This window comes from Salmo salar, chromosome 24 (genome assembly GCF_965601325.2).
Source record: "Salmo salar chromosome 24, fSalSal1, whole genome shotgun sequence".
NCBI lineage: Eukaryota > Metazoa > Chordata > Actinopteri > Salmoniformes > Salmonidae > Salmo > Salmo salar.
In genome coordinates, this window is record NC_138314.1 from 30,889,300 (window position 1) to 30,906,352 (window position 17,053).

General features: G+C 43.5%; 1 protein-coding gene across 5 annotated transcripts in view; it reads right to left on the reverse strand.

Moving 5' to 3' along the window:
• LOC106585702 (transient receptor potential cation channel subfamily M member 6) overlaps nt 1-17,053 on the reverse strand; it is a 55,060-nt gene that overhangs the window by 3,330 nt on the left and 34,677 nt on the right. For 3 of the 5 annotated variants that reach the window (XM_082968629.1, XM_082968630.1, XM_045707136.2), the window contains exons 21-38: nt 15,379-15,630; nt 14,937-15,111; nt 14,677-14,791; nt 14,332-14,528; nt 13,964-14,096; nt 12,954-13,864; nt 9,805-9,905; nt 9,483-9,585; nt 9,338-9,384; nt 4,260-4,315; nt 3,371-3,396; nt 3,113-3,136; nt 2,698-2,763; nt 2,146-2,435; nt 1,404-1,486; nt 880-1,085; nt 681-732; nt 432-541 (exon numbers count right to left, since the gene is read on the reverse strand). In XM_082968629.1, coding sequence (XP_082824755.1) covers nt 432-541; nt 681-732; nt 880-1,085; nt 1,404-1,486; nt 2,146-2,435; nt 2,698-2,763; nt 3,113-3,136; nt 3,371-3,396; nt 4,260-4,315; nt 9,338-9,384; nt 9,483-9,585; nt 9,805-9,905; nt 12,954-13,864; nt 13,964-14,096; nt 14,332-14,528; nt 14,677-14,791; nt 14,937-15,111; nt 15,379-15,630 — 2,947 coding nt within the window. Of the gene's footprint in view, nt 1-431; nt 542-680; nt 733-879; nt 1,086-1,403; nt 1,487-2,145; nt 2,436-2,697; nt 2,764-3,112; nt 3,137-3,370; nt 3,397-4,259; nt 4,316-9,337; nt 9,385-9,482; nt 9,586-9,804; nt 9,906-12,953; nt 13,865-13,963; nt 14,097-14,327; nt 14,529-14,676; nt 14,792-14,936; nt 15,112-15,378; nt 15,631-17,053 lie in introns of those variants that run through there. The other 2 variants (XM_045707138.2, XR_006761839.2) reach the window with 2 other exon arrangements.

Below are 17,053 nucleotides of genomic sequence, written 5' to 3' on the forward strand. Positions count from 1 at the left end.
GCGATGCTCCCTCTAGATGCTGGTATCATGCGTCTCGTGTCTACTCAGCGATTGCAATTAATATCTAATCAAAGCTAATTTCTCCACAACACAAAGCCCTGTTTAATATGTAATCAAAGAGAGCCCAGCACACCGCACAAAGCAAGTCCCTCCCCCTGCCTCCAATGCTCTGTTGTCATTTAAATAAATGCTTCCCTTGGCCTAATTAGCCGGTTCTATCTTCATTTGAAGTTCGGGGCTTAATCTCAGGCCAGCGAACCTCCCGAGTGACGACATAAAGGTGACACACACACATGTAAGAAGTTCACTCTCCGACAACACATGCCTAATAGACCACACATTCTCACACATTACAGGCTCGCATACACACACCCACAATCCTCTATAATCCCCCTATAAAAGTGGTGGTCTGAAGGGGTCCTTTCTCTCACCTGAGAGTCCGAGGTTCTCGCAGCAGGAGTTGCAGGTGTGCTTGATGACAAAGCTGTGGATGGCAGCGTCTCCCAGGTTAGAAGGACCAAACACCATGTCATCACTCGAGCTACAGGAAGGCAAGGGACAAAAGAGAGAAGGACAAAATAAACGTATTTCAGATGTCTTTAGACCTCAAAAAAATGGATGTCAAGATGACAATAAGTGTCAGTGTCACACACTGAACCTCCACTGTACGAGGCGAGTACCTTTTGTCTTCTGCTCGGATGACCGATGGGTCTGTAAGCTCCGATCCCACTCCTGTGAAAGATTTAGGAGGGGAAAGAGAGATTTCAGTTCAATGTAGTAGTTTACAGGACAAACCCTGTGAAGTGATGACGTTGCAAAATAAATCTATCCATAGACAGACAGACAGCTCAACAGAATGGGATGGACAGACAGACAGACCCTGTAAGTCCAACACCAGCAGTTCCTTGCAGGAGTATTGGTAGGTCCAGTGGGAGAAGGCCAGGAGCATTTCCTCCATCCCACAGCAGGGTGCGATCTCCTCTCCTGTGTTAGTATTGTACTTCCTGAAGTCTCCCGTCATGTTTCTCTCGATGGTCAACCACTGGCCGTCTGAGTGCCAGTGAAGAAGAGACATGTCCAGGAACCTAGGAGGGAGACGCACATTCATAACACATGTAACACGCACACATACTGTAAGTCCATAGACATACACATATCATATGCACACGAGTTTCGCCCTTACTATGTAAAGCACTTTGAGTATCTCAGTTGGTAGAAAGGCACTATATAATCCAATCCACTATTATTATTATGACATGTGCCACACACACACACACACACACACACACACACACACACACACACACACACACACACACACACACACACACACACACACACACACACACACACACACACACACACACACGTACTAGTACTGAGTTCTAGAGTTGAGTACCAACCTGGGAGAATGAGGCATGTTTTCTGGTTTTACTTGGTTGAACACATGCATGAGTTTCTGAGCAGCTCTCTGTTGCTGTATCTCCTGTAAGGACAAAAACAGAAGGCCAGAATGATGCTATTAAGGGATGTAACAAATGCCAAGTAAAACATGAGGGTAAAAAAGAGGAGCGCACATAACAAAAATGAGGTGATGTTTCGCCTTGTTGTGGAAAATGGATGTATATAAGTAGGGCCAGGAGTTTATGACCTGACCAGGAAAAGATCTGTATTACAATAACCAGGGCCCAGAGTGTATGACCTGACCAGGAAAATATCTGTCTTACAATAACCAGGGCCCAGAGTGTATGACCTGACCAGGAAAATATCTGTCTTACAATAACCAGGGCCCAGAGTTTATGACCTGACCAGGAAAAGATCTGTATTACAATAACCAGGGCCCAGAGTTTATGACCTGACCAGGAAACGATCTGTATTACAATAACCAGGGCCCAGAGTTTATGACCTGACCAGGAAAAGATCTGTATTACAATAACCAGGGCCCAGAGTTTATGACCTGACCAGGAAAAGATCTGTATTACAATAACCAGGGCCCAGAGTTTATGACCTGACCAGGAAAAGATCTGTCTTACAATTGCCAGGGCCCAGAGTTTATGTTTAACGGGTCTTGTGGTCAGACACTTCTGGCCTTAACAACAAGCTATGATGTTATATACTGTATGTACATATATATGAGGTTTATACCCGCAGACAGAGCTGGAGGGGGGTGTCGCTGTGGAAGACCCTCTGCCAGGTGCGGACCACATCGGGCTGGATGGCTTTGACCACATACACGCAGCCCACCCTCAGGACGTCCCTCTCGGCCCAGGTGCAAAGTACGAGCGTGGCCCTGCGCAGCCCCCCATCCAGACAGCCCTCGCTGGACAGCGGCTGCAGCACCGCAGACAGCCCCTGGGATGACCAGGAGGATATGGAGGACTCCGGGCCTGCAACTTCCACCTCCTCCAGGGAGTAGACACTCACCTCCTCTCCCACTGCCAGGGACCATGAAACCACGGGGAAGATGGGTATTAGGGAGGCAATGGCATGCTTTTGAATGCACCCAAAACAGAAACAATCAATTTCCACTAGCATTGCTACGTTCTTTAAAAATACTAGTGAGATCATTCTAGAAATTGCTTAAAAACCAGCTAACAAATTTAAGAACCGTTTGGAGAAACAACCACACCCTAGGGGAGTCTAAAATAATTGAAACATCAAGAACTGTCCCTTTAACGTGATTGGCTGATGACTTACCCATTGTGGAGACAGGTGTGAAAGGTATGGTGTGAGCAAGCCTCATCAGGTTGTTCCTTTCCATGGCTAACACGACCACCACACATTTACAACACAACATACGATTAACATTTACATTCATTTAGCAGACACTTATCTAGCTTCTTACAGTCAGTGCATTCATTTTAAAATAGCTAGGTGCGACATCCACATATCACTGTCATAGTAAGTACATTTTATCTCAATAAAGTAGCTATCAGCAAAGTCAGAGTTAGTAAGGGAGGAGGGGGGGGGGTTAAGTTGGGGTGTAAGTTCACGAAAGGCACAACACAGCGTAATACGATGTAACGCAACATAACCAGACAAAAACAGGCCATATCATTTAGCTATCAGATCTACTTTTTTGTGTATGATTTATGTGATTGTTGGGGAGTACCTGAGTAGTGTGGGTCCAGGTCTTCTGTGGATTGAAATGTAAATTATTTTACTAACAGACAAAAAAACACAGGGAAAACAACCAAGACAGACCAAAACATGAACGATTATAGTTAACAATTCCGCTTTTGGTTAGGAAGGTAAATATTCTAGCAGAGGGGGAAGCTAAGAAAAATAAAGACAAGGAAAACGAATAGGTGTGTTTTTTTTTGTGTTTTTTTAAATACAAGCCATTAATACAATGATTCAGGTTGCCTACCTTCAGGTGCGATCCCACTCCGCACTCTACAACAGAAGAACATACAGAACTCACACAACTATCCCACACAACTATACACAACTTCAGTACTTCCACAATGACCACTTTCTCCACAACTCTGTTTAACCCTAACTCTAGCCCTAACATTAACCCTTATCCTAACCTTAGCCCTAACCCAAACCTTTATTCTAAACCTAACACTAGCCCTAACTGTAACCTTAGCAAGCAGTTGCTTATCAACAGATAGTTTGTTGATAGCATGACCATCTGTAGATCATCAATATGGGACTATATCAAAATAAAGTGTAACCAGGTTTTCTTTCAAATACTAGCTACGGTTGATTGAGCTTGCCGGCGCAATGGAACCAAAGGGATGGTCCCCTAGCCTTCCCTGTAGCTCAGTTGGTAGAGCATGGTGTTTGCAACGCCAGGGTTGTGGGTTCGTTTCCCACGGGGGGCCAGCACAGAAAAAAAAAATGTATGAAATTGTATGAAATGTATGCATTCACTACTGTAAGTCGCTCTGGATAAGAGCGTCTGCTAAATGACTAAAATGTCAAATGTAAATGTCCCAAAAATGTAAATCCCGCATGTCCGACACTCCAGGTAGGCTCAATCAAACACTCAAAGTATTTTAAAGTTCAAGAAATGTATTTGAACTTAGGTCTGACTCCATTTGGGCTTTTTATACTACTAAGCCGAACCAGGCCGAGACAAACTGAGTTGCATGGAGATGGCACAGTTACTGTATGCATCCACCCTAGTAACTGGCACCATGCTGAAAAGGATCATATGGAAAGGAAACATCCGAGCCAGCAGAGTTTGTTTCGGTTCAGCACATGTAAAAAGGGTAAATGTGATCTCCAGGGACCGTCCCATGCAGACTTACGAGGACCTGCAGTTGACAGAGCAGGCCCAGCTGGTCCACACGGACTGACTGGAGTCCTGCTGGACAAGAGCAGGAATTACATAACAGTTATTGCATTGCATCAATAAATGGTTGTTTGCCACATCATCGACTGCACAGTGGGGCATCAGATTGATATGTCATATGATGTGGTTAGCTGATATGGTAAACACCTATCCAGACTGAGTTTTGGCAGGCAACTGCAATGTAGTCGGCCTGGAACATAGCCATAGTCTTAGCTGAGCATCTTTAAACACTCTTTAACCTATTATTACTCCATGGGCCAGCAGGCCAAATTTCACATATTTATCCACTTTGGGGTGGCAAATTCTAATGATGATTTTCATTTTGATATACCCACAGATTGGAGATAGCTGCATTAAATGCTATGACCCCTATCCGGTTAGTTGGGCCAACAGGATTGAGGGTATGAAATGTAATTTTGGATTATCTGAGAAGAATCTTCTCAAACTAAGGCAATTTCATATGTTATTAACTTCATAGTACAACACATATTAATATGAAACAATAGGAATGGTAATGACATCCCTATAGGCCCACCTTTTGGGGGCAAAGGTCATACATAACTCTATTATCACATGGTGCCCGATGATAACTCCACCAAATTTCACACAGAACAAGAAGACCCATTGGAAAAGTTTTATATCTACGGTATACAGAGTCATCATATATGTTGTCTATAATTAGTCCCAGCAGGCAGCAGCCTATATTTAAGATGGCCACCATTCATTTCAATGAGGAGGAACTGCATTGATTTTGCATGGCCATAACTGAATAAATATTTGGTGTAATAAGACCAATACTGGCTTCAAATGTGTGTTATAATGAGGACAACACAAAATGATGGTCCAAGTATGTCAGACATACTGTATGTATATAGCTAAATATATCAGAATAGTGTTTGTAGAACAAAGGAGGTGGGGTATGCTTCATGATCAACAACTCTCAACTGTCGTAATGTAGATACTCTTTCGACCTTTTGTTCAACCGATCTGGAATACCTGACGATTAAATGCCGAGTCCACTACCTCCCAAGAGAATTCTCATCGGTTATCGTTATGGCTGTTTAGATTCCTCCCAAAGCCGTCTTTTTTTTAGGCATGTACACAGAGTACAAAACATTAGGACCACCTTCCTAATATTGAGTTGTACCCCACTTTACCCTCCTAATTTGTCAGGGCATGGTCTCTACAAGGTGTCGAAAGCGTTCCACAGGGATGCTGGCCCATGTTGACTCCAATGCTTCCCACAGTTGTGTCAAGTTGGCTGGATGTCCTTTGGGCGGTGGACCATTCTCGATACACACAGGAAACTGTTGAGTGAAAAACCCAGCAGCGTTGCAGTTCTTGACACAATCACATTGGTGCGCCTGGCACCTACTACCATAACCCATTCAAAGGCACTTCAATCTTTTGTCTTGCCAATTCCCCTCTGAATGGCACACAATCCATGTCTCAATTGTCTCAAGGCTTAAAAATCGACACTGATTGAAGTGGATTTAACAAGTGACATCCATAAGGGATCATAGCTTTTATCTGGATTCACCTGGTCAGTCTGTTTCAAGTTAAAGTTTTAATGTCACATGCACAAGTACAGTGAAATGCCTTTCTTGCAAACTCAAAACCCAACAATGCAATAATTAATAACAAAGTAATATTAGAAAAAAACATGAGAAGAAATATGAAAAACACAATAATTTAGAGAACAAAGCATACTACATACAGGGTCAGTTCCAATACCATATTTGCATGTGTAGGGATACTGGAGTGATGTAGGTAGATATGTATAGGGGTAAGGGGACTAGGCAACAGGACGTAAGATAAACAGAGTAGCAGCAGCTTGTATGTGAGTGAGTGAGTGAGTGAGTGAGTGAGTGAGTGAGTGAGTGAGTGAGTGAGTGAGTGAGTGAGTGAGTGAGTGAGTGAGTGAGTGAGTGAGTGAGTGAGTGAGTGAGTGAGTGAGTGAGTGAGTGAGTGAGTGAGTGAGTGTGAGTGTGTGTGTGTGTGTGTGTGTGTGTGTGTGTGTGTGTGTATGTGGAGTCAGTATAAATGTATGTGCATATTATGTGTGAGTGAGCAGATGATGGAGTGAGTGTGTGTGTGAGTTTGCAGAGCCCAGCGAGTGTGTAGGGCCCAGTGAGTGTGCAGGGCCCAGTGAGTATGTAGGGCACAGTGAGTGTGTATAGAGACAGTGCAAAAATATAAGGTCAATAAGGATACAAGGTTTACTCATAGAGCCCGTGAAGCTATTTTGTTAGCTATTTATCAGTCTTATTGCTTGGGTATAGAAGCTGTTCAAGAGACTGTTGGTGCCAGACTTGATGAACCGGTACCGCTTGTCGTGCGAAAGCAGAGAGAACAGTCTATGACTTGGGCGGTTGGAGTCTTTAAAGATTTTCCGGGCCTTCCTATCACAACGCCTGGTATAGATGTCAAGGAAGGGGCAGGTGTTCCTAATGTTTTGTGTACTCAGTGTAATACCATTGACAGTTGTCACAAATAACCATCCCACAATAGGGAAGTGGTAAATAAAGGTTCATGGTCCCCTGGACTACCCAACACATATCCAACAGAACACCCCACCCACTTCAGCCCACTACCTCAGTGTGGTGGAGACACAAATGGCAAATAAACAACCAATTACACTAACAAACTATAAAAGAACATAAACAGGAAGATTTGAAAAAAGAACTACAAAAATAATATTTTAATTGTTACATGACTGGCGATTAGGAGCACCTTTCCGTAGTCTATGAAATCAGGCCCATCCCTTGAAGTGTTATTTGGTCACAATTATCAGTAAAATCTTGAGACCTCCCACTTTCTTTTGCAATCAATCCTTCGAGTGTATAATAGTGTTTGACTGTTATTTTTTAAATAATCCAATACTAACATTTGTTTTCTGAGTTTTAAAAATGAAAACCTTACCCAGCAGAATCAAGAGATTGTATATCGTGTTGCATCTGTACCTTAAGTCACCCAATATAACTTTTTGTGGAGATATAATAAAATCATGTAAAACAGGGAGTAACCACTTGTACTTTTGCGCAAAAGTTAGCAACTATGGTGCAATACCAGAAAATATGTAACAAATCCTCCACTTCCACAACCCATTCTTCGATACCCCATATTTGAAACACCAAAAACCTGTTTCCAAGTTGAAGTAGGAGGTTTACATCCACCTTAGCCAAATACATTTAAACTCAGTTTTCACAATTCCTGACATTTAATCAGAGTAAACATTCCCTGTCTTAGGTCAGTTAGGATCACCAATTTATTTTAAGAATGTGAAATGTCAGAATGATAGTAGAGAGAATGAGTAATTTCAGCTTTCATTTCTTTCATCATATTCCCAGTGGGTCAGAAGTTTACATACATTCAATTAATATTTGGTAGCATTGCCTTTAAATTGTTTAACTTGGGTCAAACATTTTGGGTAGCCTTCCACAAGTTTCCCACAATAAGTTGGGTGAATTTTGGCCCATTCCTCCTGACCGAGCTGGTGTAACTGAGTCAGGTTTGTAGGCCTCCTTGCTCGCTGACGCTTTTTCAGTTCTGCCCACACATTTTCTATAGGATTGAGGTCAGGGCTTTGTGATGGCCACTCCAATACCTTGACTTTGTTGTCCTTAAGACATTTTGCCACAACTTTGGAAGTATGCTTGGGGTTATTGTCCATTTGGAAGACCCATTTGCGGCCAAGCTTTAACTTCCTGAATGATGTCTTGAGATGTTGCTTCAATATATCCACATCATTTTCCTCCCTCATGATGCCATCTATTTTGTGAAGTGCACCAGTCCCTCCTGCAGCAAAGCACCCCCACAACATGATGCTGCCACCCCCGTGCTTCACGGTTGGGATGGTGTTCTTCAGCTTGCAAGCCTCCCCCTTTTTCCTCCAAACATAACGATGGTCATTATGGCCATAACAGTTATATTTTGTTTCATCAGAACAGAGGACATTTCTCCAAAAAGTAAGATCTTTGTCCCCATGTGCAGTTGCAAACCGTAGTCTGGCTTTTTTATGGCGGTTTTGGAGCAGTGGCTTCTTCCTTACTGAGCAGCCTTTCAGGTTATGTCGATATAGGACTCGTTTTACTGTGGATATAGTTACTTTTGTACCTGTTTACTCCTGCATCTTCACAAGGTCCTTTGCTGTTGCTCTGGGATTGATTTGCACTTTTCGCACCAAAGTACGTTCATCTCTAGGAGACAGAACGCGTCTCCTTCCTGAGCGGTATGACGGCTGCGTGGTCCCATGGTGTTTATACTTGCGTACTATTGTTTGTACAGATGAACATGGTACCTTCAGGCGTTTGGAAATTGCTCCCAAGGATGGACCAGACTTGTGGAGGTCTAAAAATAATTTTCTGAGGTCTTGGCTGATTTCTTTAGATTTTCCCATGATGTCAAGCAAAGAGGCACTGAGTTTGAAGGTAGGCCTTGAAATACATCCACAGGTACACCTCCAATTGACTCAAATTATGTCAATTAGCCTATCAGAAACTTCTAAAGCCATGACATCATTTTCTGGAATTTTCTAAGCTGTTTGAAGCCACAGTCAGCTTAGTGTATGTAAACTTCTGACCCACTGTAATTGTGATACAGTGAATTATAAGTGAAATAATCTGTCTGTAAACAATTGTTGGAAAAATTACTTGTGTTATGCACAAAGTAGATATCCTAACCGACTTGCGAAAACTATAGCTTGTTAATAAGAAATTTGTGGAGTGGTTGAAAAACGAGTTTTAACCTAAGTGTATGTAAACTGTACAAAGCTACACTTTTGGAGTGGGTATCATATCAATGTGTTCATAGGAATAGGGAGTCAAAGATAAGACTATTAAACTTTTGCCAGCCCAGAGTGGACACATTTTTTTCGCTGGCCCATGGACTATTTCTAAAGAGATCTCTATATACAGTATAAATCTCCACACATCTTTATATATTGTTCTGGTACCTTTTCCTCTATTTTTACTTAACATCTTTATATTGACAAAAAATAACTACTTGTACATACAACACAAGATTAAATCTTACCTGACGTGAAAAAGCTACTTTCTGCAATGAATCCATGGGTTCAGAATCTGAAACAATATTGACACGAGAAGGTGAGATGATGAACAGAATTGATCAATGGCAAAGATAGAAGGTCTGCCCTCTTTCTGTCTCTATGTGTACATACTGAGCGGGTTGAGGCTGGCAGAGGCAGACCAGCACACAGGCTCTCCTCCCCTGCGCCTCCTCTTTCTGCACACGTCAGAGAGGTATGAGTCCACCTCTTTCCCCTGAGAGCAGAGTAGTCAATGAAGGGTAATCTCAAATCAATCGATATACACAGACTATACACAGCTTTACGTGTACTGTTGTAAATAGCTACAGCTCTGTTAGACTGTGGCACCATGCAGGACCTAGTAGTAAATGGCAGATAGAGTTTGAACAGATTCAGTGTTCAGACGTCTGTCTGTCTAGTGTCGGTCTATCTGTTTGTCTACTGTCTGTCTTACAGCGTCTGAAGATTTCTCCTCCAGGATCTTGACTGTCTTCCTGCCCTGACACCTCTCTCTGCTCCCTGAGGTCACTGCCAGGTCAAACCAGTTGGACCACTCTGCAAAACACAACCAGGATAGATAGAATCACTTGAGATACATTGGGAAACTGATTAGTGTCATGGAATGTTTTACCTTATTGGTATTTGTACATGGATATATGATATATAATCCAAATGTGAGGACAAAAAAATATAACTGAGCTTTGTATGTATGTTGTTGCTAATGCTAACCAAGTATAAGAGCAATGTTCCCTCTAAACTGCGCCCCCGGGATTGACATGCAGAATAAATCTCAGCTCACGCATAAAAGCACAAGATTGAACTTCATTGAACTTTTTAGAGTTTTCCCCCTTACTTTACACTATCAACGTTTTCCCACTCCAGTGACGGGGTTGGCTACGGGAGGAGGTGTGGCCCCACAGCAGGGAGGGTGGGATGCTGAGGTAGGCCTTGGGGGTGTGGCAGGGAATGATGTCAACGTCGCCTCCTTTTCCCCTTTATTAACGCTATTAACGTTTCCCTTTACTGTGGGAATTGTGATTGAATCAACACAATATTAGCCACTTAATGCTGAAACAAAACTTAATATGCAAGACTTAGTTTGCAAAACTAACTATGCAAGAGATTTTGTCATAGGTGAAACGCATCAGAGTAGGATTCTATTGTATTGACAGGCATGACTCAGCATGACTCAGACCCTACTCTACACTCCACACAGTGCAGCATAACTAATCAGAGCTGTAGTAGGCCTATATGCAAATATATGCAACTAGTCCATTGCCATACATGGATTTATGCAATTTACTTTGAACTGGACTGTATTTACAGCATGAGCGGTTATGAATAGATGCAGTTGTTTTGAGATCAAGCGAAAGCTGCATGTAGCCATGTGTGCACATTTGTTCATATCCTTTGCTCATTAGTGAGTTATTAGTCCTGTTATAGATCAATTGCAGTCAGCAATAGGGGAGGGATTGCTTCCTACAAGAGCACAAAATGTGTACAGTTCGAGACATCTTTGAAAAGCGAGTCAGGTAAGGAGTTTTTTTTGTCTTAAAGGAACAGTGTTATATTTTGAAACAGGCTTGAATAAGCTAAGTAGCTAATAGGCAGAGGGTAGCATAATTTGTCTGGTTCTCTGTAATAATGGTATGGGAATAATAATTAATATATATATACAGTTGAAGTCGGAATCTTACATACACTTAGGTTAGAGTCATTAAAACTCATTTTTCAACCAATCCACAAATTTCTTGTTAACAAACTATAGTTTTGGCAAGTCTACTTTGTGTATGACAAGTAATTTTCCCAACATGTTATTTCACTTATTATTCACTATATCACAATTCCAGTGGGTCAGAAGTTTACATACACTAAGTTGACTGTGCCTTTAAACAGCTTGGAAAATTCCAGAAAATGTTGTCATGGCTTTAGAAGCTTCTGATAGGCTAATTGACATCAATTGAGTCAATTGGCGGTGTACCTGTGGATGTATTTCAAGGCCTACCCTCAAACTCAGTGCCTCTTTGCTTGACATCATGAGAAAATCAAAAGAAATCAGTCAAGACCTCAGAAAACAATTGCAAGTATAAACACCATGGGACCACGCAGCCGTCATACCGCTCAGGAAGGAGATGCGTTCTGTCTCCTAGAGATGAACGTATTTTGGTGCAAAAAGTGCAAATCAATCCCAGAATAACAGCAAAAGGACCTTGTGAAGATGCTGGAGGAAACAGGTACAAAAGTATCTATATCCACAGTAAAATTAGTCCTATATCGACATAACCTGAAAGTCCGCTCAGCAAGGAAGAAGCCACTGCTCCAAAACCGCCATAAAAAAGCCAGGCTACGGTTTGCAACTACACATAGGGACAAAGATCTTACTTTTGGAGAAATATCCTCTGGTCTGATGAAACAAAAATAGAACTGTTTGGCCATAATTACCATTGTTATGTTTGGAGGAAAAAGGGGGAGGCTTGCAAGCCGAAGAACACCATCCCAACCGTGAAGAACGGGGGTGGCAGCATCATGTTGTAGGGGTGCTTTGCTGCAGGAGGGACTGGTGCACTTCACAAAATAGATGGCATCATGAGGGAGGAAAATGATGTGGATATATTGAAGCAACATCTCAAGACATCATTCAGGAAGTTAAAGCTTGGTCGCAAATGGGTCTTCCAAATGGACAATAACCCCAAGCATACTTCCAAAGTTGTGGCAAAATGGCTTAAGGACAGCAAAGTCAAGGTATTGGAGAGGCCATCACAAAGCCCTGACCTCAATCCTATTGACAATTTGTGGGCAGACCTGAAAAAGCGTGTGTGAGCAAGGAGGCCTACAAACCTGACTCAGTTACACCAGCTCGGTCAGGAGGAATGGGCCAAAATTCACCCAACTTATTGTGGGAAGCGTGTGGAAGGCTACCCAAAACGTTTGACCCAAGTGAAACAATTCCAAGGCAATGCTACCAAATACTAATTGAGTGTATGTAAACTTCTGAGAATAAATCATTCTCTCTACTATCATTCTGACATTTCACATTCTTAAAATAAAGTGGTGATCCTAACTGACCTAAGACATGGAATTTCTACTCTGATTAAATGTCAAGAATTGTGAAAAACTGAGTTTAAATGTATTTGGCTAAGGTGTATGTAAACCTCCTACTTCAACTGTATATATTTTTTTTTTGTAAAGTGGTTCCTTGCATCAAACAACAACATTTTCAGTCACCTGGATAAACAGGTTAATGTCAAGCCCTGCATGTTTTTTTCAAATGTCTAATGGAATGTGGGCCTACACTGAACACACATTTGCTGCAACAGTTGGCTGAATGATAGAACAGCTATTTCCATGTTTAAATGTTACGGGATGCATTTTCTCCATTGTTTTTGATGGTAGGCCACTCCGGTATGCCTACATTATGATCAAATAGTCACTGTAGCCTACTTGACCACTGTCTGAAACTGTAACTTAAAGCGGGTACAGCGTCAGTGTTCACAATAAACGTATGCTGGAAGTTGCACAACATTTTCAGTGCTCAGCAGACATGAAATTTGCTCAGGACCAAAACATTTTTAGAGAACATGGCATAAGTTGGTGGTAGATTACCTCTGCTTTTACTGCAGCCAAGGGGTATGTCAGCTGTGCACCGTCCCCCCTCCGACAGGCAATCGAGAGCGGGGAAGGAGGCTCGTAGCTGGCTCAGGGGGACACCAGTGAGAGCCATGTTTTCCATGCTAGAGGAGAGAGAGCGGCTGTGACTGTAGGGCCAGTCCCTGGACAGACCCGCCCACCGGTGAGGACGCTTCCTGCCCCACTGGCCCTGTCTGGAGTGAACTGCCCCAGGGTCGTCGTCCTTACAGAAGGCAGGGTTCACCAAACCCCTGGCCCCACAGCCTCTCTCATCCTGGGTGTCCGACAACAGGAAGGCTCGACTAGAGGCCCTGGACACATTCACATCAAATGACTTCCCAAACCCCTCCCCTTCCTCTTCCATGGACATCTCAGGGTCGCAGCAGACCCTGGGTTTGCCGTGGGGGGGTTCCAGAGAACTGTCTATAGCCCAGGCCGAAGGGTACGGGGGAGAGCCACAGCGGGAAGGCACACAAGACTCACCAGTCCCCTGCCCTCCATGGTCGCCGGCCCCCCATACCCCCGTGTGCCACTCCAGTGACAGGCGTTGGCTGCGGGAGGTGTGGCCCCACAGCAGGGAGGGTGGGGTGCTGCGGTAGGCCCTAGGGGTGTGGCAGGGCATGATGTCAACACTGCCTCCACCTCCGTGGGGGAGGGTCCAGCTGTGGGGAACATGGTGACGGGAGGGGGTGATTGGCCGGCAGTGGCCTAGGCGGGCCTCCTCCTGCTGCAGGCTATCGGAGGCCGATAGGAGGGTGAGGGTGTCCACGGCCAGGGCGGACAGGTCCTGCAGCTGACCCAGCTGGCTGTCCAGCACCTGCAGGGTATCCTGGATGAAGTGGACCCTGTCCGACACCTCGCCCATAACCACACCCATCTCCTCAGCCCTGTCAGGTAAAGGCCATAGACAGACATTCAGGTGAATCACAAAGAAAAAGTCTCAATGGCTATTGAGAGGAAGATGACACTCTTTCTTCCAGTCTCACCTTTCTGCAGTGGCTCGTACCCTGTTGATCTGGCTGCAGAGAACATCTTGGTTTTTCTCGTGGAAATACGACACCAAACACCTCTCCTCAAACTCATGCAGCCTCTTCAGGTCCTCTTGGCCCAGGTAAAGCTCTGACAGAGGGAGAAAGAGATTACATTTTTCCAACACACAATCTACTGTAGCATTTTTCTACCATGTGGAAATGCTGTGAATCAATACTGTTATAGAAACACAGTGTAGTAGGCTAAGGCTAAATCAGACTTTTAATGCTGTTTCATCAAGAGAAGCATCCACGCCCGCGCGCACACACACACACACACACACACACACACACACACACACACACACACACACACACTCACTCACTAAGCCCACATGAGTCCCTCTCCTGCTCGGACGAGCCTCTGTGTTTCCGGTAAATGGCAGTCACACACAGGGTCATGTGACTCAGGATGATAAGGGGCGGGGGCAGCCACGGCTTCTCCTGATAGGTCATGATGTAACGGTAGCGGTTGTACTTCCACAGCTTATTGGATATGGACTTCATGTCAAAGTAGACATTGCTGTCAAAAAGGAGCCATAAGAAACAGTACAGCACTCAGAGAAGCTGCAAAACTCCATTTGTACATAAAGCATAAAACATAAAGACACAATCAGGCAGAGACACACAGAGTCAGAATACAATTTATATTTTTGATAGAGAGTCCCTACTTGAAGAAGGCAATGAGGATGTTGACCATGATGATATACTGGAAGAAGAGGTAGACGGCCTGGAGGAAGGGGGTGAGGAAGGCACCTGGGACACACGGCGTGTCACCTGCACAGGCTGCCACAAACACACAAGAGATGTCTCAAATAACACCCTATTCCCATAGACTGTTGCCCATGCAGGAGTCTACCTACACAGCTCTGGTGTTGCAAGCAGCGCCAACCAATTGAGCCACTACTGTGACTGGTCACTGGTTACTCACTGTCTATTTCGCCTGCGTACACTTCTCCAAACATCATCCAGTACGGCTGGTTGACCACATCTCTGAGCAGGCTCCATGACAGAGCTTCGTCTGGAGACAAGATGGCCTTCCTGGACACGCCGAAACTCAGCAGCACAATCACCATCATCACCACAATGTAGAACATGTTACTGGTCTGAGCAGATGGGTAGAGAACACAGAAAAATAAAATATGACTCCATTTTGTTTGTATAAATTAAAATATGTGCTGTATGGTCAGTCAGTGTTCTATCCCAGCACTAGGGGGCACACAATGGTGCACATTTTTGTCCCAACCCAGCACTAACAAACCTGCATCAACTTATCAAAATGTGCATCACTTTTGACCAGGGCCCATAGCATGCCATGTCATACTCACTCTAGGTGTTAACCCAAGGAAGGAAAGGCACATGGCTTTACTCACCATCTTGGTGATCATGGTGAGGTAGGCCCCGGCATGTTGGTTGACGGCCAGCAGGTCCAGCACCCGAACATACCAGAAGATGATGTCCAGGCAGTAGGTGATCCGCCCGGCAGTCCGGTAGGACCCACTGTCCCAGCGTAGCCCCAGCCCCACCAGGAAGAGGACGATGGCCAGGAAGTCAGTCACATTCCAGTACTCTCCAAACCACACCTTCAGCTTTTGACTGGGTTTCCTCGGCACTGACATGAACACCTAATAAGTAGTCACAACACACACCTCACTATAATTTAAATTAATTAACCATTTTAAATATACATATACAGCCAGTATACATACATTTAGTTGAATTCAGTGCTATTGGTGAAGAAAGCACTGTTGTTAGTGTTTGTTAGTAGCCTAGTACTGTATTAACAGATGATAGCCTTATTGCTGGCTATTTTGCAACACAGTAACAATGTTATGTCGATCTCCATGTAGTATAGCTGTACGCCGTGTCAGAGACAGCTATGATGATCAAAGTATTTTAATAAAATTAGGCTACTGTGGACATTTTTGTGAGTTGCCTACAGGGTGTCTCCCATGGCAACCTCTAGCATCAGGTAATGTCATAAAACATACTGTATAAATCATAGAATGAGGAATTAGAACACCAATTCATTAAGTCATTGTATATGATCTCTATGGTATGAATAATGACTGGCAGTGTGATTGGTTATTATTGTGATTCTCACATGCTTGATGGTAAGTTGACGTATAATATTATTACTTATGGTAAGATGGTGAGATAATGACCACTGAGTTATTCAGTGAACGTACAGTATATTTATGGGTAGTGATGTGCAGAATGGTCATTATTTTTCTAGGTGAGCAAGACGATATGGAGATTTTTTGTGAAGCTCCTGTCATCCTGTTAAACTCTGAGTGGTTGTTTTGGACCCTGTACCACCCCCCATAGAAAGTGAAATATCTTTTGAAAGCTACAGTCCTTGTCTTTTTGGAAATCTCGATCCCAGCACCCCTCCATAAAGGCCATAAATCATGCGCTATGGTGATTTTCATCGAATACGCATTGTAGGTCAATTCACAAAGTGCAAACATTTAGTATGCATGGAAAGGGTACAACTGATGGTCATTAGGGCGGCAGGTAGCCCAGTGGTTAGAGCGCTGGGCCAGTAACCAAAAGGTTGCTAGATCGAATCCCCAAGCTGACAAGGTACAGATCTGTCGTTCTGCCCCCGAACATGGCAGTTAACCCACTGTTCCTAGGCCATCATTGTAAATAAGAATTTGTTCTTAACTGACTTGAATATTTAAATAAAGGTTACATTTAAAAAATAATAAGAATAATTGGAAAGCAATGAAATTCCTTCTCCATCCACATTACCTTATATGCATCCTCCACATGTGCCATTTATCAAGCTCATTGTTTACAATAGGAAAATAAGTTAGAAGTTTCCTCACTTCTCTGGGTCTTATTTTTGAAAGCCCTGATTGCTAAGGTCATTTTATGGTGTCAGCCTTGAAAATCCGTTCCGCCATTTTTTGGCATAATGACTGACTACCCAAACCAGACACAACTGGTTTCTAGCAGCAAAGAGAAATGATGTGATCTCCTACTGCTATCTAGTGGATGTTGTATTCAGACTGTGGGTACCAGAGGTGGGACCAAGTCACA